Here is a 26,697-nt window from a genome sequence, read left to right on the forward strand (position 1 = left end):
GTGTGCCCAACTAATGATGGGGACAATATAGCCACACAGCCAATAAGCAATGAAACTGTGACTTAAATACAGTCTTATCTATCTCCAAAGACCTCAAAGCAACGTTCATGGCAATTCGGGAAATCATTACTTTTTAATGACACATCCTGAATAAAGCCAAACCCATGATTTATTAAGTGACCCAGAATATGTAAATTCCTTCTAAAAATATTATAAGGAATCCAATTTTAAAATGTAATTATATAAAATAGAGATATAAAATAAACATCATGTGTGTGCCCATACAAGTGTGTGTAAGTATAATAGAAACTGCAGTTTAGGCTGTTGGAAAAACTTTCTATGGCAGAGTCTACTGCTAGTTGCCTACCTAATACACATCTTCTTTTATAATATAGCTCTAATTTTATTAAAGGCAGTAATGCTCCCAGGTAAAAGACTATATAGCCTTTCTCAAAGCAAAGTATGTCCACTTGATTAAGTTCTGCCAATGAGATATAATCAGAAGTGCTGGGTGGGACTTATAGAAAGGATCCTGAAAAGGAATTGATTTAGTTGAGAGGTCTCTCTCTTTTGCCCTTGCATTTCTTCCTGTTGCTTGGAACTCAGATGGGATGGCTAAAGCTTTAGCAATCACCATGAATCATGAGGAGATCTAAACGATGGAAGCCAATACAAGGAAAGTGGCGCAAAAGATGGAGATATCTGGGTATGTGAATGTAATAACTTCAAAGTTTCACATGGACTTGAATTGCAAGAGATGTACATTCCTATCCTCTTTAAGCCATTGCTACCTCAAGCTAACACAATAGATATAAATAACACCTGCTTAGTGCAAAAACTAAAAAGAATCCAGGATTTACATAAAGTATAAAATTCCCCTACCTTCCACCTGAGAGGTGACACTGTTAACAGCATAATACGTTGAGATATATGTGAGACAGAGAGGTATCATTGAAAAATGGAGGGAAGGTAACACAGTAGGGACTTTTCATATTGTTACACAATTTCATTTTATACACATAACATCAAGCTTTAAATATTTCTCTAAGTTGGTACTTGTAGAATTTCATTCTTCATAATAAATCCTTAAAAGAGAACACGTTGGCTTAAAGAGTTATATGCACTTAAAATTTAAAGATAAAATGGGAGATGGCCTTCAAAAATGTCATATGTCACTTTTTTATTTTCCCACTAGTGGCGCATTCTCCCAAACCATTTTTTTTAATTTGAAAAGAAAAAATAATCTTATACTTTTAACTTTTTTCTTTGAATACTTATTAAGACTGAATTCTTTTTCATGTTTATATGCCATTCATCTTCAGTGAATTTTCCAGCTCTGTTGTCCAATTTATTATCCTTTCTTTATATTTTATAGGAATTCTTTGTCTGTTATGTACTTTTTGGATACTAGCCTTTTCTGTGTTATAGGTTAAATATTTTCTGCCAGTCTGACTCCTAATAAGCATTCAATAAATGTTATTTTTATTGCAGGTAAACTTTACTGTCAAGTTATCAAAATTTAAAAGCTCACTGATATTCTTACTAGCACTGAAGTAACTTTTGGGAAGCTTGACCACAGCTTTACAAATACTAAGTCTTCCTTTTGGAAATGGGAATTTATTCACAAATGTTTTTAGCATTTTTCAAAGAAGTCATATATATATATTTATACATTTACATTTTTTATGGTAGTTATTCCTAAATACTTTGTAATTTTGGATGCTTCTGTAAACTGATTTGCCTTTTATATATACATATATATATTTTGTGTGTGTGTGGTACGCAGGCCTCTCACTGTTGTGGCCTCTCCCGTTGTGGAGCACAGGCTCCAGATGCGCAGGCTAAGCGGCCATGGCTCATGGGCCCAGCCGCTCTGTGGCATGTGGGATCTTCCCAGACCGGGGCATGAACCCACGTCCTCTGCATCGGCAGGCGGACTCTCAACCACTGCGCCACCAGGGAAGCCCTGCCTTTTATATTTTTCAACTGGTTTCAGCCTATGTAACTGCATGGCTACATAATTCTCAATCATAATAGTTCTAATAGTATTCTAGTTTAGTTTCATGTATTTCTATGCTTGATTGCAAACATATCCTATCATACTTAAATAATGATAATCTGGCCTGGTTTCCCAATATTTATATCTTATTTTGTTTTTCTTATCTTATTGCACTAGCACAAAACAAGACCTTCTTATTTAATACAGCTACTTTGATAAACCAAATGTAATCATATAATTACATATTTTGTATGTAATTACATAAAAGTTGCATCCAAACCTTCTTTCAGGTTACTAAGTAGGCAGTTTTTCTACCTGAAAAGTAAACTGTCAGATCTCTGAATTTATAGGGCTACATGCTTGAAAACAAAGCAAAATTTTATGTGTCTATGCTATTCTTAAAAAAGTCTTTTACAATTCATTTTTTCACTGGCAGGTTCATTTACAAATATCCAATCAAATGTTATCAATATTAAAATACTGATGCATCTTGGCACGAATAAACTAGGAGATTTGGAATAAAAGAGTTGTGGGTGCTAAAGTTCAGTAACTAGAGAAATCAATGACTAATAATCAAGCAGAACGTCTGCGTGGACTTCAGACTTGAAATCAAAAAGTTGGTACAAAGGAATTTAATTATTTTCTAACCTTCTTTCACTTTAGGAGCTAACTGGCACCTAACAGTAATTACCTTAGTTTAAAACACCAACCAATTAAAAAGAATACTATGAAGAACTGGTTGTATGGGCCTTTCTTTTTATATTTTAAGTGTTACTAAAAACTCCACCACATTCTCTTTCAATCACAGAGGGAATTACAGCCCCAAATTTGGACTCCTTCATATCACAGCTTATACATTGTTTTCACTTTATAACCAAACCTTACAAATTTTTGAGTACTTCAGAGATTTTTTAAAACTGTAAAATAGCAAAAACTTCTGTGGATGGGCAGCAGTAACCATAAATAGGTTATTTCCTGGCAGTAGTACCAATAAGAATTTACTTAAACTTGTAATGTTACAGAGAAATGAAAACCATTCCTACAGTCCGCTGAATAATAACTTAAATTTCTTTAAAGGTTAATTTATAAAAGGTTAACTGTTTTAAATAGGATGAACTATTGTTTTCTCTTTAATCTCCACAGCATGAAAACATACACTAGAAAGATTAAATATATATATATATTTTCCCTACAATCTAGAAGCAATGGGAATTTCCAGCTGGAACACTACATATAAATCAGGGCATGCTCTTCAAAGCCAAACCTAATTCTGCTGGAATTTAGCTTGTATGGGCCCATCAACATTTTTTCAAAGCTCAATTCTCTCAAAAGGCTTGTTGTTAACACTTGGCAAATCTTATACACCGTCTCTTGGTTAATATTTATTTTGTAAGATGTGTCTAATTTAAAAAGTAAAATATTACTTTTTTGGTGTGTGACAACCAATATCAACTTTAACTGTCTCCAAAAGCTCTAGCCCCCACCATTAATTTTTAGTCCCACATAGTAAACTGCTTGTTTAAACTTTTTTTTTTTTTTTGGCCGAGCCATGATTTGTGGGATCTTAGTACCCTGACCAGGGGTTGAACCTGCACCCTCGGCAGTGAAAGTGCAGAGTCCTAACCACTGGACCGCCAGGGAATTCCCTGCTTGTTTAATCTCTTTATCTTCTTTCTCAATCTTTCTACTTCTACTTAAATTGGAAATGTTAATGGTACCAACATACTTCTGGTCACCTAGGCAGGAGACCTTTAACTCATCTTTGATTCCTTCTTCTTTTACTTTATCTATCCAACTGGCACCATGTTTTATTTTATTAGTCTACTGAAACCTCCCTTCCCACTGCCACTACAGTAATTCACACACTTAGTACCTTTTGTTTGGGTAATAGCAAGCTCCTCCTAAATATAGAATCTCCATTTCAAATCTCCTCTTACAACACTCTTTCTTCTATAGCCTTGTCAAATTATGTTTCTAAAGTCAGGTTCTGGGTATACCATGCCCCTGATCAAAAATAACTCTATCCTGATTTTCCAAACTCTGTTACTTGACTTCAGTAACTTTAAAAATCTTTATTCCCCACTATTCACCCTTTTATGTACACCCTTCTCATGTACTCTAGCCAAACACAGTTTCCTAAAGATGCCCTTGCTTTTCTGTCTCCTAGTCTTGCTCATGATGTTCAGTTGGCCTAGGGTAACATTCCTTTGTACGTCCAAATCTTATTCAAGCGTTAAGGTGCAGTTCAAATGTTATTCTCTAAAGACATCATCCTGGGTCTGTACCAGCTGAAAGCAAAAGCCTTTGAACTTCTACAGGACTTCACATGGACTTCTCTATGGCAGTGTTCTCTAACTTCTAACTTGAATGAGTATACAAATCTCTTGGAAATCTTGTTAAAATGTTGATTCTGATTTAGCAGGTCAAACACCTGCATTTCTAACAAGATCCCAAGTGATACTGATGCAGCTGGTCTGTGGACAATCTGAATACTAAGGTGTTATCAAACACACAAATTTTGGTCAAGTACTCTGGTTATGAACTTTTCTTAATGCCCCTGTTTTCCTAAAAATGAAGGAAGGATCCCTGTTTTCCACTGCAAATTGTACAGAAGATATTTGATAAATATCTGTAAGCATAACACTGTATAGTATGTATACATGTTTTACAAATTGCAGGTTTTCAACCCATTAATAGGTTGCAAACTATATGTCGATGTATATAATATGTATGTATATAACTGAAACAGTATGAAATTGAGTCAAATGAGAAAGAAAATAGAATATAACCACTTGTAATAAGGGTAAATATTGCTTCATAAAACTTTTGTTGCAATATATATACACACATACATATACATTTGCAGGTACTGGGTCAAATGTAAAATCTATTCTTTATATGGGTTTTGGTCAAAAAAGTTGAAAAATACATGTTATGAGTTGAATCATGTCCTCCCTAAAAGGATACATTGAAGTCATAACGCTGGTTAGAGATTAGAGTTATGCTGCCACAAGCCAAGGAATGCCTGGGGACCAAGAGAAGCTAGAAAAAAAAAGAAGGATCCTCCCCACTAGAAGCTTCACAGGGAGCATGGCCCTAACAATACCTTGATTTTGGACTTCTAGCTTCAGAATTGTGAGGGAATAAATTTGTTGTTTTAAGTCACCCATTATATGGTAGTTTGTGATGGCAATGCTAGGAAACTGATATAATACAGAAGATACATTTTAGTCTTGGTCAAGTATTCTCTTAATTTCAGAACTGTAAAAGAACATAAATCTATAAACAAAATGTTATCATGGCCACATATACTTTAACATACAATAAATATTTTCAGGAAATTGTGAAAAATTGTAACTTTTTTACATCCTCATATGAAGTGGTCTCCCTTTGCTACTCTTTACATCATCCTGTTTATTGTCTTCACAGCACTAATTACAATGTATTATGTTGTGTTTATTTGTTTACTTTCTGTTTCCCCTACCAGAAAATAAATTCCATGAGGATAGGTCTTATTTTTTACCATATCCCCAGCACCTGGCACATAGCAGGTTTTCAATAAATACGTATTAAATGAAAAACAGAGAAGTTCATAAAATAAGTTATATGTTATCAAGTATTAAATGCTGTTGTTGTTCACATCTCTTTGTTCCTCCTTCCCTTCCAAGAAAAAGTCCTCTGAATAATGAAGAGATTTCAATTGTAAAGCTATTTACAACAGGGGTTGGCAAACTATAAGCCATGGGTCAAATCTAGCCAACTGCCTGTTTTAGTAAATAATGTTTTACTAGGACATAGCCTCACTCATCCCTTTATGTATTGTCTGTGGCTACTTTTACACTATAACAGCAGGGTTGAGTAGTTGCAACAGACTGGATGGCTTATAAAGCCTAAAATATTTACTATCTGGTCTACAAAATAGGCCACTCTACTCTTAACTATTTATATTTATACAATGCCTGATATCTAATCATATATATTCCAAAGATTATAAGAAATAAATGTTGAAAGTAAGTTTTTACCTTATTGTAATTTTTGGCTAATTCCAACATCTCTTTTACCACTGATTCATTGTGTTTACAGTGTTCACTGTAGTCCTGAAGTGTCAAACCTTCCATCCAACTCTTCTTATGCAAATTTAACAACATCTAAAAAATATAAAGAAAAATTATTTTCCTGTATTGAGAAAATTTCCTTTATTTGTCTTGAGAAACAACTTTACAAACAACTTTTGGAATTAATGAATTTAAGTTTAATTTTATTAATTTAAATAAACTCTAATAAGTATCCTTCTAAATTTATATTAATAAAATCTAAGGAATACTCCAACTCATGGCATTTGCATTTGCTGTCCCTTTGCCTCAAAGGCTATTTTTCTTATCTTTCTATGGCTTACACTTCTCACTTCCTTAGATATAGCTGCCGTTCCTCACCACTATATAATAAAGCCACCCCATACTATCTAAACATCTTTCTTTCCTTAACTTGCTTTATTATTTTTATAACACTATAAACAGCTGAAATTTTTGTTTTCTTGTTTAGTGCATTTCTCTCCCATTAAAGAGAAATCAAGGCAAGGACTCTGCTCTGTTTATTTCAAGATCACCAAGGTCTAGATTCTAGAATCTAGATCATAATCTAATCATAGCAAATACTAAATAAGCATATGTTGAATGAATGAACTACTATGTTACACACAGGATTTCTATTAGTTCATATAGCCCTGCTCTCAAATGCCGAGATAAGGAGGTAAATGCCTCCATTTACTGAATGACTGTGTCAATCTTTCTGAGTCCCTGTTTACATATCTATGAACTGAAGGCTTGTATTAGATAATCTTTAAATTTTCTTCAAATTCTAATATTCCATCTATAATTTAAAATTTTTGAACTTCTTTATACCAGAATGAAAAGTCGTAAAACTGGGAAGGAAATCACAGATCCATCCACTTTGCAATCACATCAGCAAACTGGGATCAGACCCTATTAGTAGTGATCATGGAACTAAACACTTTAGTTCATTATTTCTCAAACTGGACTCCTAATTCTGAATACATATTCTTCGAGGTTCATAAGTTTTCAAGTTCAGAGTCTTAAGACAGTTTTTCTTAAAAGTCCTACTCTATAATGTCCTTCAGTTGAGGATAATCATTGAATAAGAAGAGTTTTCTAAACGATTGATAAAATTATGCAATGTGAAAAAAAAACGGTACCTACAGAATGACTATTGTTCTTTTGCTATGAGAACCAGTACACTTTAAGTGAGATCCACAAGCTATGAGGATCTAAAGACATAGTCGGAAGTGTATGAGTTTAGTTTAGAACAATTATTTGTTTAGAGGTTTGCAGCTAAAAGTGGTACAAAGTTTTCCTTATGCTGGAGAATAAGCTGCATGTCAAAATCACCTATGAGAATTTTCAAGACACAAAAGATCCATATTCCTCCATGCCCCTCCTAGGGCCCATGGAGGCAAGAGTAGTTTGGAAAAAAACTGGAAAACTCCTGCACATGTAACCCGAATTTCTTGGATTGCTTCCCATCTTCGCCAGTGACAGTGTTTTAGAAAATACATCCTCAGGAAATTTTGGTGCAGCTGCAACTACCTATGCTATAAAGCTACCTATAATTAAGTGTTGAGAATTGGATTTTTCTACACTTCAGAAGCAAACAAAGAAAGTTCCCACAGAGCAGGAGAATAATTCTACCATGCCTGGACAAAGATTGGATTGGGCCCCTCAGGTAACACTTGGAGTTAAGTATACAGGTTGGTGAGATAAGAGTAAAGGCAGGGCTTTGGGTATCAAGAAAGCACGTGAACTGAGCTATACTAGGAACATAAACAAAATATTAATTAATTTATGTAAGTATTTATATGTGTGTTTTTTATACCAAGGATGGTGGCTAACTTTATGGGGTACCATAAAGGAAAAAAAGAAAAAGAAAATTTGATGTAACTAGACGGATATTTCCAAATAGTTGGGTGTCAGACTGATAAAATATTTATGTATCTGAATGAATTTTTCAGTTTATGTCTGAGTGGTACCCTTTTATCCCACAGCCTGTACCTATTCTACATAAAATTAAAATAAGTGTTGAAAATGTACTTCAAGCTATCAACTAAATCTACCACAGGTGATATGAACTTTGGGACAAAAGCAAGCAGAAGGAAGAACCATGGCTCTGTGTCTCCCCTCAGGTCAAGGAAGAACTGGTCCCCTGCAGCCCCTCACTCAAAATCATGCTCAAGCACCTAGGACCTTTGAGTGAGTTTACTGGTGGCTTTGAACTTTTAAAACAATTGTTTATCAAACTTCAGAAAATCTTATACAGCACATTCTGCCCACAATACATAAATAAGACTGAAAATGGAGATGATCTGGTTGAAAGAGGGAGTAGTATGGAGAGCCCTCTAACTCCACTCCCATACACCATCACTAGAATCCCTTCTAGGGTGACTTTGTGGGGAACACTTTCAACTAGTAAGAAAGGTCTTGTTTACTACTGATTACTTATGTTTGGACTTCAGAGTGCAAGTAGAAATCAAAACTTAGGGGCTGTCAATAGTACTCATGTTCTTTCAAATTTTTTAAGTCTTTCTCAGAGAGAAATACAAGAAGCTTATTTGGAGGATGACTAATTGTAATAATAAAGAAAAGAAGCAGTTCAGATTGTAATTTCAAAAAGCAATAGGCAGACTTAAATATTTCCAATTAGTTGAGAGAAAAACTGTTCTTGAGATAATCCTAAAATAGTAGAAACTAAAGAATGCTAATCTACCAAGACGCTAGGTAATTTTTAAAGTCATCAAATTTGATTACTATAAAAAGGTATAAAAATTTAGATCTAAATATCTGAAAACCCTTAAAATGCATTTCCCTTTTGACTCACCTTTAGTTTATCCTAAGTAACCATGGTACTTTTTTAAAAAGCACTACACAATTACAATCTAATTTATTCCTTTCAAATCTGGAAAGCTATTTATTTAGCAATTTAGTAACAAAAGGCCATTTTATTGGAGAAGATAAATTAATCTGAAAAATCGCAGAACTAGAAGAAAGATTTTTATAATTTATCATAAAACGAAACTGGAATGTTTGTTTCCTACTTCCTCTCCTGTTTTAGCGCCTACCAATAAGGTAAAATGTCTCTCAATTTGTCCAATAAAATATTCCTTTATTTTATGCTACAGTTCATCAGGAATGAAAAAATATTTGAACGCATCAATGAAAGAGGTCAACAATTTAAATTCAAATATACCGGGTAATAGTTTAAATTGTTTGAAATAGATTTTTTTCCGCCTCTAAGATAAAAGTTTAAGCTTACCTTCTGTTCCAGTTCATTTTTCCGATAGTTAATAGTAATGGAGTAATAATGTCTGTTTAGTCCATGAATTAATGCCTATATAGATAAATGATTAGAAGGACAAATTAGTATTTTTCATCTAATAAAATAAATACAACTGTTTGAAACTGTTGACATATCCTGTAGACAATACCTTTACCATCTTCTAAAAATAGCTTTTTGTCCTAAGTAAATATTAAACTATTTTTTTCTCAGCTACGAGTTTAGAAGTGAGATTTAGAGGTACAGGGCACACATTCTTTAAAACATGACATAGAGCCGCACAAATTCAACAGTTTTAGTAGCCTTGCTCAGAGTCAGAGATATGATTTGACCTCATCATAATCTAACCTATAAACTAATTATTCATAATTTATAAATAATACATAATTTATTAAGTCTGATTTTATGATTATCTACATAGGGGGCTCTTTCTTATTTCAAAAGAAAAGGCTAAAAAGACATAATAATATAATTATTCCTTCACCCACAACATTAATCTGGAGTTTCCGTTTTTCTTAATTCAGTTCTAACATATTAAAAATAACTGTGTCTGGGCTTCCCCAGTGGCGCAGTGGTTGAGGGTCCGCCTGCCGATGCAGGGGACACGGGTTTGTGCCCCGGTCTGGGAGGATCCCACATGCTGCGGAGCGGCTGGGCCCGTGGGCCATGGCTGCTGAGCCTGCACGACCGGAGCCTGTGCTCCGCAACGGGAGAGACCACAACAGTGAGAGGCCCGCATACCGCAAAAAAAAAATAAAATAAAAAAATAACTGTGTCTGCATATGTCTCCAAATTAACGAAATGGAGTTTGTTTTTTAGTGGGTCCAGTCTCAGGCAACCTCACTAAGCAGAAATTTTTCCACTGTACTTGATCACCAAGACAAACAGTCAAATCATCATAAAAACTGAAGCTAATGGCATGGCTTTATTAAGAAACAATAATCCTACATGTGCTGTAATCCACTCACAGCTGCACAAATGTCTAACTCTAGCTACATAGGTTCAAATGAGGTCCAGAACAGTTTCTGTGGACCCCTCTGTCAGCCTTCTAAGACATTAAAGTACAGAAAAACACCTTGGACATATCTTCAAGTACAAAAACAAAAAGGGCTTTGGGGTTAACTCTCAGGAATCTAAAGATAAAGCTAACTAAAACAACCACCACACTAATAATTGGATTTTTACAATGTAGTCTTAAGGTGTTGAGGTAGAAGAAGGGGTGGAAAGGAAATATTTGATGAGCACCGGCACCTGCTTTACACAATAAGTCTTCTAATCTTCACAACAATCCAGTAAGGTAGGCTGGTTCCATTTGTATTTTGACAGATGAGGAAATAAGACACAAATCTCAATTTGTCCTAGTTTATACCTAATAAAATGCAAAGCTGGGATCTGAACCCAAGTTTTTCTGACTCCAAAGCCCATGTTTTTTTCTATCATACTATGCTACAAGGTATCTTGGGAAATTCTTAAATTAAGTCTTTGTACTTCAGGGATCAGAATGAAAACAAAGCATAGTCTTATTTTTAAACTTTGCTAGCAAAAATCGCCCCACCGAATACTAACCCATTTTAGGTATGTACTATAACGATCCATTCTTTTTTGTCTTGTTTTGTTTTTTTGTGTTTTTTTTTTGTGGTACACGGGCCTCTCACTAATGTTGCCTCTCCCGTTGCGGAGCACAGGCCCCACGGCCATGGCTCACGGGCCTAGCTGCTCCGCGGCATGTGGGATCTTCCCGGATTGGGGCACGAACCCGTGTCCCCTGCATCGGCAGGCAGACTCTCAACCACTGTGCCACCAGGGAAGCCCAACAATCCATTCTTATATTCCTAACATCTGCTATAATAAAATGGTTGCTATATGAAATTAAAGTACTAGGAGTATCTATTAAATCCTTATTCATTTCAATAAGAATCAGGAATAGTGAATTAAATTTCAGTGCCTAGATATGCTGTACTGTGTGAATCAAAAAGTGGAGCTAATCAGTGCCTCCCTTAATCTGTACTCACCTTTATGCAAATTAGGAAGTGCATCCTCTGGGTGGAAGAATTAGAAAAAGGTGCCCAGTGCTCCAAGCAAACTCAGCCTGGCTGGAGAGCAAAGTTTAGGCTAGATTTCAGGTGCCAACTGCCCTCTCATCCAATCACCTTTATGCAGTGCTTCAACTATATAATTCTACATAGTGGCCATAAAGCTAATAACAGGTATGGCCAAGAGATACAGAAGTCAGACAAATGGGCACACAGATAGGTCCACATTTTGGAGATTAACTGTACTGCTGAAATATACAGTTTGGAACTTGAAGGCACTACCTACTTGATTTTCAATTACATTATTTAGATGAAAGTAGTACAACTAACAGGCAGCATGAAAGATTAGCAGGGACAATAATAAAACAAATATAAATTTAAATCAAATGATATCCTCAAGCCATTTCCCAATTTCACTTACTCACTTGCTGTGTGCCCCCAAGTACATTCATCCCAAATCATAGGTAAACTGGCCATGTACAGTCCTCCTTCCATATAAACCCAAAGGCACAGGCTCTTTTATTTAGCTCAGTGAAAAATAAATTCTCTCAAATTCCCCATTCTAGTTGACATTGAATTACAAGTTGTGACAGCATACACCAAATATAAGATCAGCTTTACCAAGGGGGAGACTAGCCTTTTGACAGGGTCAAATTGCAAATTAATCATAACATACTAGCAAATGCCATAGTATGTCAGGCAGACAAAGAAGTTACATAATCAGGAAATTTCTCAAAACATCAATACTTAACTTTTAAATTTACACCTAACAAACATATGAATTTAGGAAAATTTAGGCAATTCTTCATTAAAACAGGATATTATCCTGAAGCTCATTCATTAATTATTTGAAATCTGCAACAGTTTCTCATAGAAGCACTGTTAAAAAGCATGGTTCTATTCTATAGTGTTTATATTGTGGGTAAATAATATTTCAGTGACTGACCTGGGAAGCTAGCCACCTTTTAGAGCACTGTTTCTGGGACAATACTTTTTGGAATTACTAACAGGACTTAGCTTATTTGCTTCTTGGGTATCCTGACCCTTGTTTTCTTTGCTCAAAGGCTGCCAACCTTTCAAAGTAGGAAGTTCTTCCTAGGTTGGTACTATCAGTCTAAGATGCTATTTATTCTAGACAAAGAGTGGTTTGGAGGAGGAACTAGACAAAGCAGAGTTTTGAGATCCCACTGATTAACTTCCAGGTTATTTCTATGTTTCTTTAAGCTAATCTTTAGAGTAGAGCTTTATGATTTTGTTGGTATGACAAATTCAAAGAAAAGCACACAAATAATCATTACGGTGAAATAATACTTCACTGGCATTGTCCAGACTACTAAGAAGAGGTTAGAAGTTATAACTCCATTTGCTCACTGCTGTGGAAAAGCAGGCATATTATAAAATACACAGCTTATGAACTATGTAATAACCTATTTATAGGTTCTTGATAGGTTAAAAAAGTTTCATGCTCTTAAAAAAGGCATATTTACTTAGATCTAAAGATATATGTTTGCCTTAAATTATTTTACATTGATAAACTGAAAATGTGGTACTAAATATAATCCAGTAAATCATACTTTAAAATGAATCTTTCTTTATATAAATATAATAGCTCTGGAAAGAAACAAAACATGTGCTTTGTTCCCTTCAGGGTGGAGAACTGGGTCACAAATGGCAAAAGAAGAAAAGAATTTTTGCTAAATACCTTTTCATACCTTTTGAATTTTGAGCTGTATATATACGTTATCTATGCCAAAATTAATGAATTAATTAAACTTCCAAATATAGTATAAAAGAATGAGGAGCTCTGGTTATGTACTAGTTCCTACAGTAACTCAGTGGATAAGCTAGGCAAATCACAAACTTGCTGGGCCTCAGTTTCCTCACCTACAAAATCATCACAATGGTTCCTTCTAGTACAACTATTTTATAACTGTTTAACAACTACCGAAAACAATGTTTTTCAAATTGTTTAACTGTGTTAGACAATGCAGTTGTACTCAGGGCTACACTTAGAGGTTCATAACCCTAGTATAATGCATCTATGCATCAACAGCTACTAAATTTCCATTCAGTTGACAACCAGTCTTCATATACACCGTGGCCCTTAAGCATCTGAAATGTTGTTGAACAATTTTTAGTGGAATAGTTTTACATTTTTAGTTACTAAAGTAAATGCTTGCTAACTCTCAATTCTATACATTTGACAATAATGGTCAAATGTTCCAAGAACAAAATAATACAAAGTCACATATATTAATAGAAAAGTCTACAGTACAGGCATTATACTCTTCCCTCTCTATCAGGATTATTAATGACTTCTCATTTAAAACATGAAAGTTCACATAAACTTTGTATATTAGCTTTGTCTTGTAGCAGATACTTCAACATTGTTATTAGTGCTTTAAAAATAACATTTTCTAAAAGCAATATATGTTTCATTGTAGAAAGTTTAAGAAATATAGAGAAGGAAAAACAAGAAAAAAAATTCAATAACCCTACAACCTAAAGGTAATCAATACTAATATCATATTGTAAATATATAGGCACAGTTTATAAAATATATATTTTCAAAAAGGAGAACGTGCATATGTGATTTTATAATCTTTTTCTTAACATATTTTGAACTTTCCTCAATATATTAAATAGTAGTCTACAGTATAACCCTAATATTTCCCCCCCTACTTTAAGTATGATAGTAAAAAAAAAATCAGTGTTAGAAAAGCATTAGTAACCACCCACATGAGTGCTGATGGTACCTGTTAGGTTCCTATTCCTACCAGTAATAAGCTGGTTTAGGAATAAGATCCCTCTAAATACAAACTAACTTTCCTTCAAAATAAAAGGCATGGCCTTTCTGAAAGGCTTTCTGATCCCTGAGGTAAAGATTCTGCTAACACATCTTAAAACTCTATTATGAATATCACCATTCACTTCAAGTTCTTCTGGGATGCTTTCTTTCTAGCCTGTCTTAGAAAACTAAGAAATTGTTTTAAGGTGTGCCTTTGTTCCGTCACTTTTTGGCTTGATCCCATTTGAGTGTTTCAGTATTGGAATTGTCTCAAAACTGTAAAGCACCCAGATAGATGTTTTCCTGATGGACGCTATAAAAACTGTGAAATAAATATATATACAGATTTTAATTGGAAGCCAAAACAAACTAAAATGAAATGGAAAACAATGATGCTGTAGCTGTTATATACACAGGTCCTTTTAACTTCGGTTTGGAACCTGCTTCATAAGGTTCACCTTAAATTACAGACTATAAGGTAAAAATACAAACTGGACTGATGTAGAAAGAAACAGATTTTAATTATGTAATTAACTCAAATTTTAAGGTTAAAAACCAGTGTTTAAATTTAAAAGATGAAATCTGCAACAGGTGGCTGTTGACTTGCAATTAGTAAAAACTTCTGGCAGAAACACACCATGCAGTAATCACAATGATCTTAGACTGTGAGATGCTACTTAACAAAAAAAATAATATTTGCAAAAAAATAGTGAAGCAGTATGATGCTATGGGGGTTATAAGAAAGGTCATTATCACAGGCTAAACAGGTCCAATAATATATTCTCTTGGAACATGCAAGCATGGGCTTGTCTGTACCCAATCAAAAACACTAGTAGCTTATTTCATCATACTCACTATACTTTGCAGTTTTCCCTGGCTTCTAAGTAATTTTTTCAAAAGGAACACACCTCAATCCTTTGAAAGAACTTTTTCACTTTGATGAAGATTTCAGATGAGTGACTGCTGAAAAAGTAAGCATCTAAAAGTATAAAGTTATCAAAGTATAACCAAGCTTAGTTTAACTGTCAAAGCCACAACTCCCCAGAGACAATCATATGACAGAGCAAGGTTTCAGAAGGGGAGCAGCAATAGCTACTATAATGTCTCTGTCCTACGTGTTCTATTTAACCAAACATGGTATTTCTGTCCTTTTAATTAATCTTCAGAGAAGCAATTAACTATATAGACACAGGTTGTGGTGCATTTAAAAACACACTTAAAATAATTTTTTGCAGACAATAAATATCTGTGTAAAAACAATGAAGCCTGTGGATGATACAAAGAAAACAATCACTCAGGAGGATATTAAGTGTCTGAATAACTGTAATAATGGTGGTTGACATCACTAGAAAGAACAAGATATAAACTCTTATCAAAAGAAATATGTAGTTGTGTTTTATATGATTTGTTTTAAAAGTAGGGATTAAGGCAAAAAAAGAAAAAAGTAAAAATATTTAAGTACTATTTAGGAACTGCTTCTGGGGACCTCTTAAAGTATACAATAATTTACCATTATTTACTACTACAAGAAATGTCTACTAACCAAACCAATAATGATACCATGATACCTAACGCACTCCACCTAAAACCCCTATCAGTCCTTTACTACAGTGTTAACCGTGCAAAGCTGTAAGGTACTCTCAAGATTAAGGCTCTACTATGCCCCCCAAAAGGGTGTCCTCAAACTATGTTAGGAAAGTTTAAAGACTTCACTGAAAGCAGACTCATATGTGAGCAAATCTAATTTTTGCAACACTATTTCCATAATCTCATTTTAAAGCACAAGAAAAATTAATTGCAAAACAAATTAAAATGCTAAGTACTGGATCTTAAAATGGTCATTTATAACAGGCTTTTAAAATGTAAAACAGTTTTAACACATTATCAAATACAGGTATTACCTGGATAGATGGCTTGTTTAGGTGACCCAGATTTGAGGTTGTTTGTCTTGGTTCATGTCCTAAGACCATCATATTAGCATTGATCAATCTGAAGGCATCAATAACAACCTGTAAAAACAAGGTGTCAGGTCATCTCTTTTTTAAAAAGCAAGTGATGGTGCCAAGCAACACTGGACAAGGCATGATCAACTTGCATCTGTTTCTGGCCTATTTCCAGAAAATCATTTAATTATAATATTAATAAAAAAGAACCTCCTGCTGACTGCACCATCAGCACACCACCCTCTATCTTGTAATGTAAGGTGACACCAATTATTGCAATTTTCATGAAGCAGTAAAGGAAAAATTAACTTTGCATCTTTATTATTGAAATACGTCATTACTAAACTTACACCAAACAGCCTTCATTGGTGTGCATATGTCTGTCACCTAAATTTTACCTAATCAAAATGAATGACAAAGAGAAACTAAAACTGAAAGTGAGCACAAGCTAAGGGACCACATCTAAAGCCCAGCCCTGTCACATCAATTATATTACCACAGTACTTGAAATGACAACAAAATTACAACCAGCAAGGCACTTGCTCCACGTATTCTCTTCTAGTCAGATACCTTTTACTTCTTGTGACTATAAAAGACTTTGTACCTTGTCTGATGGCCTTAAATGTCCAGGCCACTGTCAAGAATATGAGGCACAATACAAGAAAACCAAGGTCATCCGTGCTTTAAGCCGGGAACATGGTATAGAATGATACAGCCCTAAGTTCACAGTAAAGAAATAACAATAGGTATCCTCTTTTTCCTAGGTGTACTCAATATTTCTGTAGAGAAACACTTCAAATTCTTACATGATACAAATCATCTTTTAGCTCATATATTAAGAGACTGAACAAGAATCACATACTATCCGAATGCTTTTCTCTGTTCATTATCATGGATTTGAAAGAACTTGTTAAAGCTTTTAAATGTTGTTAAGTTTTATGTAAAGAACTGGGGATCTTAAGACAGATGCCTCTTCCAGGGAATGTAAATCAATTACCTAGAGAATAAACTCAATACATTCTTCACATAAAAATATCTTAAAGCAGGGTAATACAGTTATTTCTAGATTTGCCTTTAAAAGTGCTAAACAACTGAGATTTATCAATGTTTTAAAATCTATTGTCTACTAGACTGTTTCTCATTTGTATAATTATAGTTTGAGGATACTAAGGGATTAAAAAAAACTTATTTCCAAAATAAACCAACTGGAATCTAATCAAGTCTGAAAAATCTGTATTAAGTATTACTAAATGCTATATGCTAAAGAATAAGATTTAAAGAAAGAAAGAAAGGAAAAATCACCCTTTCTAAAAAGCTGCCATGAAGGGTCAACGGTACTAATGAATACAAATTTACACCAAAGCACTATGACAAGTGACTCAATCTAAGGCCTCCATCTACTCCGGCAATTCCCCCCCTGCAGCCCCAAAACTTTGAATTTTGCTTTTATTTCTAACAGTTTGAATTTCCCCAAAGATTCCTCTTGCCTTAAAATAAAACCAAGTATCCCCAGAACATGCATGATTTAATAGTTTGTGAAAACTTTTTTCTTTTTATACAGTAACTGTAATCCAGACTTAACTTTCACAATTATGTATAAATAAATATGGCCTAGGTTTATACCTCTTGCTTATAAACTTTTTTCTAATCATTTTCATAAAGTAATAAGTACTACTATCAAACATGCTTTAATCAGATATTATCATAAATAATTTCAAACAATTGTTTAAAAACATATAGAAGTAAAATTTTCTACTAAAAAGCACATAAAAATAAGATAAAATGTAGGCTAAAGAAGGGAAAAAAGACCATTTTGATAGACAGATGTACAACTTAAATAAATACAAAATTAAGAATTGCTTCCCTAACCAATAGCAGTAAATATTTAAGAGCAAAGCATCATTTTGGTCCAGTTGTTTTTAGAATACTTGGATTCCATTTAAAGATTTCTGTATCATTTGTAGAAAAAGAACACTTCTACAAAACTATGAAAATTCCACAATATATCACAAAATATCTTTTTTATACTGAATGCTTCCAAACTAGAACAGGAGACCAGCTATTTTACACACAAAAAACATCTCTGTAATATTTCTCTGGAATATTATAAACAGGTGTGAAACTTCATAAAAGGGAAATAAAAATACCAGCTAAAGAGATATCACGATCAATTAAAAACAGTCTGAAATTTAGAAATTTTAATTCTATTTAAAATTAAGAGAAAAATTCAAGAATTTAATATACTGTTCAACTAGTAAATGATGGCCTAAATGAAATGAAATGTTTAGAATGACGATTTCTGAGTAGCAATATGAAAGCCAATAGAAAATGAACACTTTACACCAAGATTAAAGGAATTTGCTGCCATCACTATAGCAACTGTCTTAAGGAAACTAACATGTTCAACAACCTGCAGACCAAAATTAGATTTAGTACACAATAAAAATATAAATATGGCAATATAGTCTACATTTTAATTTCTGTACAATTTTATAATTGCTTTTTGTGCTGTGAGAATAAGTGGGTTTCTCCTTTAGAGCAACCTATCAGAATAGACTCATTAATGTCCAGTGCACTAATGAGCAATGGGTGAAGAAGGTGTTAATTATGCCATAGTAAGATTCAAGAAAAAGCCTTGGTGAGCACTTGGAGGTGTGTATAGGCTGAAGGCGTTTCTCCATGTTTATGTATTTACAGCATGATGCAACAGAATGACAGCAAAGTGGTCACTCCATGGATGGGAACGGAAATCTTAGATACAATAGACTGAACAAAGAACCCCCAAGGATTAATTAAGTTATGGGAGGGGGGCAGGGGAAAAATTCATTTTTGGGGGCTATATGAATTTTCTAAATGGTTTGTTTTAAAGTATATATACATTAAACCAGTTCAGCTTATGTCTTTTAAGGTTATAAATCCAAAAAGTAATTTAGCCAAAAAACTTTGCACAAAAACTACCCCTTAATATGTACTAACAAAAAGTTCCAAGCTAAAGTATGACAAATATTTTCAGGAATATGAAGCTAGACTTTTATAATTCCTTTCCATGCTGCAGTCCTACGCACCACATTGAATCCCCCCATTCACCGGCCTGACCATTTAATTTTTTCTGGTACAAGTGCCTTGAGACTTTTCAGAGGTCACTGCAACAGTAGACAGCTTATAACAAAACCATTAGCAGTTTGGCTAGCTTAGGGAAACCTCTTACTTTCCTTTTTTGTTTATTATCGCTGCATGAATCTGCAGCATATGATAGTTTATAATTTCTCAGGCTTGTTAGATTCATGTTAAAGGTCTGTTTTCTTGTTGAATAAATTTTGTTCATATAATGCTGCCTATTTCATACACTCAGTCTTTAATAGCACCTTTGGTCTATGCGCAACTCACAGATCAAAACAGAGGACTAAAATAGGGGTTGATGATGCTATTTACATGTGTGATTCCTGCTGTCTTCTTGTTAGTAGCTTTAATATAATAGAAGACCTTGTCTGTTTTGTAATTAACACATCTTTACTGGAGAGATATTTGGAAGTGATTGCTGTGAATATACTGGTTAGTAAAATAAACACAATCACACACCACTTTCTGTTATCAGACAAATTTGTGAATTGTACACATTATACCCCAGATCAACAAACTGTGATATAACAGCCAAGTAGAAGACACATATTTATATAACCCTTTATTTTTCTGAAAATATGTATTCACTCTGACCTTGCAAATATAATTAGCTTGTGGGATGTGCAGATTTCAGTACCATGGTTGCTTTACTAATTGCAATTCTTGGAAATAGATACTAAATATTTGGAAGCTGCCAATACAAAATAAAAACTGCATTTTTTTTGTACATCTGTCTTAGCTTATAAAAGCAAAATAGTTTTAAAAACAATACTGTGTTCCACATTTATTCCAAGCACACCCAAGGGTCAAAGACCTATCATTTCATTTTAACAACGAATCTGGTTTAGGACACAAAACTGTAATTATTTTCAAATTCAGTTTAATCCATAATTTTTTGGCTTCTTTCATGAGTATGGTACAGTTTATCCAATATGCTATTTATTTTTAAATTCATGTTTTCATATCAACTGCTAGGTCACTGAAAGACTAGACTAAATTTCTAAAGCACCAGTGTATGGTTCCCAATTTTTACATTCAAAGGAGACTAATTTTTAAGTAAAGCTTGTAAAATTAATTTAATTCAAAGGTGTTTGAAAGAAAAATGCACAAGCACTTCTGGCAGTAGATACTGTACTTCATAATTTATCTCCCTCCCCACCCCCCTCTCCTTTTTTGTTTAACAGTAGCTGCCTTTGGCATTCCCAGCTGCCCTTATATTGAAGTCAATGACTATGGGAAGTGTTTATATATAAAATGAGCTGGAAGAAAAAAAGCTTGAAAAAAAAAATTCAGACCTCAAAATCAATGTCAAACATCAAGAAAAGAAAAGAGTTACAATTCAGTGACCAGTTAGGTTACATATTTAAACACATATAAACCCACCACCATAAATAAGTCTCTAAATGACTATAAAAATGCTAGGTGTGGAAATCAAATACCCTTTATCACCTAGAAATGACCTGTTATCAACTGCTTAGGTTGTTTCTAGATTCTTTAAAAATTAAGGGTGCATGTGACCTGGGAAGTACTGCTGGGGTTTGTGACCAGTTCGTTACTTCTGCTGCCGTGCACTGCCAGGCATCTATAAGAGAAAAACATCTTATGTCTCTTGTAAGCCCACGGCATAAAAAATTCAAAGAAATCTTACTTTTTATGCCATTTCCAATGAAAAGCACTAAGAACTAAAACTGACTCATGCCAAATGCATATCACTGAATTGCTGTGATTTCTTAGTCTCAACTTTGCAACATGGAAATTATTTATAAAATGTCAATTTTAGCTCTGGAAAAGAAATTCCTATGTGTATGTACATTTTCTTTCTTCATCCTTGGAGAATTGCTTATTGTAGCTAGAGATCTGTAGTACAACTTCAATATATTGGGAGAAAAGGGGATGGAGTATAACTAGCATAACGTATTTTTTTTGACAAGTGAAGACATGCATCAAAATGCAAACAGTAAAGCCACCGTTTTGGATATATATACTTTAATAAAAACAAATCGATCTCTAAAAACTAGTATGGTGAAAGGTAATTAAACATTTTTAGATTCATGAAACTTTCTAAAAAGAATATAGTTATGTCATAAAATAAATTTAGCAAAATTTTTACAGTGTATGCATGTACTCAGTATGGTATAGGTATTTAAATGCTTAAGACACTGCAGTCAGAAGCCTGCCTAAGTTAGAATTCTGGTTCTAACACTTGCTAGTTATTGAGCTAAGATAACTGTTATTTAACTTCTCAATGTCTCCATTTGCTCATGAATGACACCATTTAATGATAAGATTAAATGAAATAATATGTGTGTACCTACCACTATAGTTCTCAGTGTTTTTAACTATGGTGCTCATGGACTTGCCTAGCTCAGATCTCCTTTCAATAGAACCTACTGTAGAGAGCATAGCTGACTCACAAACTCCAGATGCTACACTTTTGGATCCTCTGGGGGTTCACCCCAGGTCAAACCTCCCTTGGGCTACTCCTAGCCAATGTCTGAGCACAGCAGGGGTACTACAAACCTAGCCATTCCTGCCAAATAAGGGCTTCTTCTAAAGGACAACTGTCTCAAGGACTCCCCAACAGCCTGGCTGAAACTTTCTTAGGAACATGCTGCAGTCTGACGCTCTTCCTACCCAATCCTACTTTCTCTTTCTCCTTCCACACGGTCAGACAGATTGAATCCCATTTTGGCGTTTGCTTCTTGTAGCACTCAACCTGACCAGTAAACTAAGCAGAATACTGCTACTGCAATACAATGTTAAAGTTAGAAAAAAGCCACCCTCAAAATCAAATCAGAATTATAAATTTGGTATCCACAGACATTTGGCATATGAAAATACCAACAGGAAATTAGGGAGAGACGTTTAAAGACATATTTCCCTAGGAAAATTCCTAAATAAAATAAAGAAAAAATGTAACAGCTATACTGAATATTATCTCTTTAAAAAAATGACAATATGCCTAAAATTTTGATACTCCTCTATGATAGGTATTTCTAGAATTATAGGTGATGAATAAACAGTGAACTTAAAAACTGAACTCTTCAGGGACTATTAATGAGCTACAAGATACTAGCATCTCTGGGTCACTGGTCAGATAACCAACTCAAGAGTACCAATCCTATCTGGTGGCTACTCTGTCAGCCAACATAAAATGAGCAAGTGACTTCAGATTCCCCTCTAGTAGACAAATGAAAGCAACACAGTTGGTATGCTTATTGACAGTTCCACATAAAGTAAAGGAATAAAAGGCTCTAGAGATTAAGGGCTAGGGCTCACCCATGTTAGAAAGGCAGTAGGGAGGGGATAAGGGAAATAAAAGACTTAACATACATTTCTTGTGCTTTAACATCACCTTCAAAGAAAAATACAAATATATCCTTCAGACTGCCATCTCTCAAAAAATATAGTCCTTTCTGTGGGAAAAATATGCAAAGGTCAATTACTTTGCTATGTTATCACTTTTACATATTTTTATTGGGCTTGTTAAAATATCATATAGAAATTATATTGTCTAATATTCAACAATCAAGAGGTAGGTATTAATATTCTCAATTTATGGATAAGGAAACTGAGGTTCCGAGGACTTGAATACATTAAATGAGATGACAACCAGGTAAGTGACACCACTATCATTTGTACATACACAGCATGCCAAAGCCAGTACTCTTCATCACCAAGCTATTTGATGTAACAGTTATCCTAACACAAATGCAAGAAAAGATCACTCTTAGATTCAGTTACTTCACAGCAAGGTTTGTGTCTTATTCACCACTGAATATCCATTCCCCAGCAGAGTACCTGGGGCACCTAATATGGTGCAGAATAAATATCTATTAAAATGAAAAGCTCCAAGAAAGCATTTTTGGTTACGTTTTTTGGGGGGTTTTTTGGGCCACACTGCGCTGCATATGGGATCTTAGTTCCCTGACCAGGGATCTAACCCACACCCCCTGCAGTGGAAGCACGGAGTCTTAACCTCTAGGCAGCCAGTGAAGTCCCTTTGGTTACCGTTTTATATAAAGTTTTACCACTGAATGCCCCCACAAATTCATTATCTATAAAAATCTAATCACTAGCTTTACAAAATATATACTTCCCATTTCCTTACCACCGCTCAGTTTTGAATTCATGAAACACTCAAACATCACAAAGCACTGACTTGTGTTTAATTAGGAATAAAAACTGCATACAGAAAAGCTATTTGGCATGTAAAAAGTGGCAGTGGGCATCTACTGAAAAGCTTACTACTAGTCTAAGAATAATTACTGATTATTAGAATAATAATCAACTATGACTTAGAAGAAAATTCACCACCACAATCAATTCTACCCTCTTCAGGAAATTAGTGATAACAACAGACTAAATCCGCCAAAACTAAGTCCCAGGCCCAGAAACATCCTCACAATTAACAAGGGTTAATGTCAAATCATTTGAATATGATCTTAAACAATTAATATACACGAGCTACGCAAAGGCCTTTTATACAAAGTCATAGTTTCCATTTTCCAGTACAACACTGGCATTAAGGACAGGGAGTAGATCTTACTCTCCTGTGTGTCCACTGTATGCCTGGCACACAGTAATGATCAATAAATGTTGAATGAATGACCAGGGATCGTTAGATTGGGGAAAGAAAAGCATTCAAGAGGCAAAAGAGTCAATAAATAATATTCTTATAGATAATGGGACATTGTTTTAAAGGTTTTCCTATATCTTTACAGAAACAGCTGAATTCAAACTAATTTGAAGCAGATGTCTATCACTCAAATGCATAGCAATTACTAAACAATAATATATTAGCTCAGAAATTATATTACTAATACAGAAGCTCTAAATTAAAAGAACAAAACTAAGAACTGTTAGTTCTATATCAGATTTATGCTTCTTAGAATTTTAAACATAAAATTGCTTTAAAATTCTTAGCTGACAATTTCTGATTTATCAGCTAAATTAATGTTATAATTTAAGACTGTTAAGTCTATCAGGAATAGTACATGCACATTAGCACCTAAAATATTTTCTTAGACATCCTCACAGATTGTCTAAGAGTGTTATAAAACTTCAAATTGATACTAGGAGTAAAAAACAGGACACAAACAAAAGATAATATAGTAACTAACCTTGTTCCAAGAGTTGGATGAGTATGCTCACAGAGCTATATTAGGAATGGAAATAGAATTTTTATGTGTCCTATTTTCTATTTTTCTCTTTCAGTCTGAAAAACCAGGCAAAGGAAAGGTATGTGTATATATACAATTTGAGATAAGAATTATTCAGCCCTAATTAACCTTTATGGGATACTGATCAACAGAAAATCTTATGAATGACAGCTATTCTAAATATCTTCCACTACCTTTGGAAGACAAATGACATGATAAACTTGAACTCTAACTCTGATTACACAAGGCTCGGATTCATCAAGGTTAATGTCTATGAACAAACTGGCTCACTGACCTTGTCAATCTCATGTTTCACTCATTTAATAAGTGATCACCGCTAATGTATACAAATTACTTAACCTCACAAAATTAGTTGCAGTTTTCTTATATGCTAAAAGTCTGAATTGGTAACAGCTAGCTGACCACTGAAACATTCATTCCTGATTTTACCTTATATACTTTTATTTTAAAAAAACTACTTTTTGCAGACACTACATCAATTCCAAGATATGGAAACATTTCTCCCTTAAACGAAGCTCCAATCTTGTGAGAGAGACAACATACAGACAGGTGAATGAAACACAAAATGGTTTTAATCACAACCATCATTTCAAAGGCCAGAATTTTAAAGTAATATATTCATTTTCTTTTTCATCAGCATGCCCCAGAGAAATATGTTGGAAAAACAGTAAGTGCTCAATAAAAAAATCAGCTGAATCAGAAGAGTGTTCCTAAATTAGTCTGAACGTACAAAATATAAACGGGAAAGTTTTCATTTCTTTTGTAATTATTACCTTCATCTTCCTAAAGTGAGCAAGTTAGTAATTAATTTATAGACTTGTTCTTAACAACATTTTCAGAAATGCTCACATTCTATTTTTTTAAATATGCTAGTTGTTTTTCCTGTTAAGTATCAATTATTTTAATCTTCAGAATAATAAAGTGATATTTATTGCACACCTTCTATATGCATGTGCACTGTAATGATTACATATATCACTTTATAATATTCATAATATAATACTATGAGATAGTTACTAAAATCCCTGTTTAACAGATGAGAAAACTGAAGCTCAAGATTAGGTAAGTTGCTCAAGGTCATGCTATAAAGAAGAGATAAAAATTGGATTCTAATACAGGCCTGATCCCAAAGCCTGTGCTCTTTACTTTATGCCCAGCCTTTATGGTATATAATTTTTAATAGCAATAAGAAAATGCTAAAACAAAACTATTAGTGGAGTAGTTTAAAATTGTCACCATCTTAAAACTTTCGAATACAAAATTTCTTGGATAAGTAAAATATTTTCCCCCTTACCTTGAAAAAGACATGACCTTCTAGATATCTGAAAATAAAAGGTAAGCTCCTATAACATACATTCCCTAATTCTTTCCTCCTATATTTTGTAGTTACTCTTCAGAGCCCTACCTTTTCTGTAAAACGCTGATTAAAAGACAACAATAACAGAGTGATGTCCTTAAAATTCAGTCCAAACTTCATTTACTTTATGCAGTCTACACTGATTTCTGCCTACTTTTAATCTGCATTTACTATGTTTGCTATACAAGTACTACTTTATTGCATACTGACACATAAAAGGTTCTAAATAAGTATTTGTTGAATCATTTGTCACTAGCAACCAATTTAATACTTAGTTACAGAAACAAAGCAGTACCAGTATAATTTGTATTATATCAGTATGCAGTGTAGGATTACCAGCACATAACTAGCAGAACGTTATCTGGCTCACTAGTGACACTAAATGTATATGACTTATCTTCTCAAAAAGACTAAGACCATTTTTTATTTAATTTGTATCCCCAAATCATTAGCATACAGGCATATCAGCTGTACTTAAGAAATACCTGATGATGAGTTGATCTGAAACTAAACACCACATTATCAGAAGCCCATTGAGTATTTCCAATCAAAGTAAATAAAAAATCTTCAAGAAAGTCCAGCCAGTGTGAAGATTTATTTGAGATAAAGGGGTTTTAGTGATTGTATTTTCAAAATAGAGAACAGACACAAAGATTGTTTGGAGTTAGCAGGTAACATGTAAACATTTTACTGACAGGAATCCTGACAAGAAAATTAGTTCTCAAAAGTTGTCATGGTTGTAGGCTAGTTTTATGACTTTGCACAAAGTGACTGTTCTTTTTGCCCTAATGAAGAAGTATAGTCATACTACAAGTTGAATTTACTTCTAAATTTGTTGCTGGATTAAGTCCAGGTGTAGGCTGAATATACAAGATAACAAAACATTAAGCAAGAGGTTGCCACCATACCACTTGAGAACTGAAGTTTAAA

At 34.0% G+C, this 26,697-nt stretch overlaps 1 protein-coding gene across 6 annotated transcripts in view; it reads right to left on the minus strand.

Annotated features, from left to right (window-relative positions):
• Window positions 1-26,697, minus strand: part of PSMD14 (proteasome 26S subunit, non-ATPase 14) — a 92,355-nt gene that overhangs the window by 6,630 nt on the left and 59,028 nt on the right. For 5 of the 6 annotated variants that reach the window (XM_089916770.1, XM_089916773.1, XM_089916771.1 and 2 more), the window contains 5 exons: window positions 22,561-22,643; window positions 20,746-20,809; window positions 16,066-16,173; window positions 9,323-9,397; window positions 6,022-6,147 (listed from right to left, as the gene is read on the minus strand). In XM_089916770.1, coding sequence (XP_089772896.1) covers window positions 6,022-6,147; window positions 9,323-9,397; window positions 16,066-16,173; window positions 20,746-20,809; window positions 22,561-22,643 — 456 coding nt within the window. The remainder of the gene's footprint in view (window positions 1-6,021; window positions 6,148-9,322; window positions 9,398-16,065; window positions 16,174-20,745; window positions 20,810-22,560; window positions 22,644-26,697) is intronic. The other variant, XM_022569862.3, reaches the window with a different exon arrangement.

This window comes from Delphinapterus leucas, chromosome 8 (genome assembly GCF_059928025.1).
Source record: "Delphinapterus leucas isolate spDelLeu-1000000601 "Yukka" chromosome 8, BTC_Dleu_Yukka2, whole genome shotgun sequence".
In the NCBI taxonomy this organism is placed as follows: domain Eukaryota; kingdom Metazoa; phylum Chordata; class Mammalia; order Artiodactyla; family Monodontidae; genus Delphinapterus; species Delphinapterus leucas.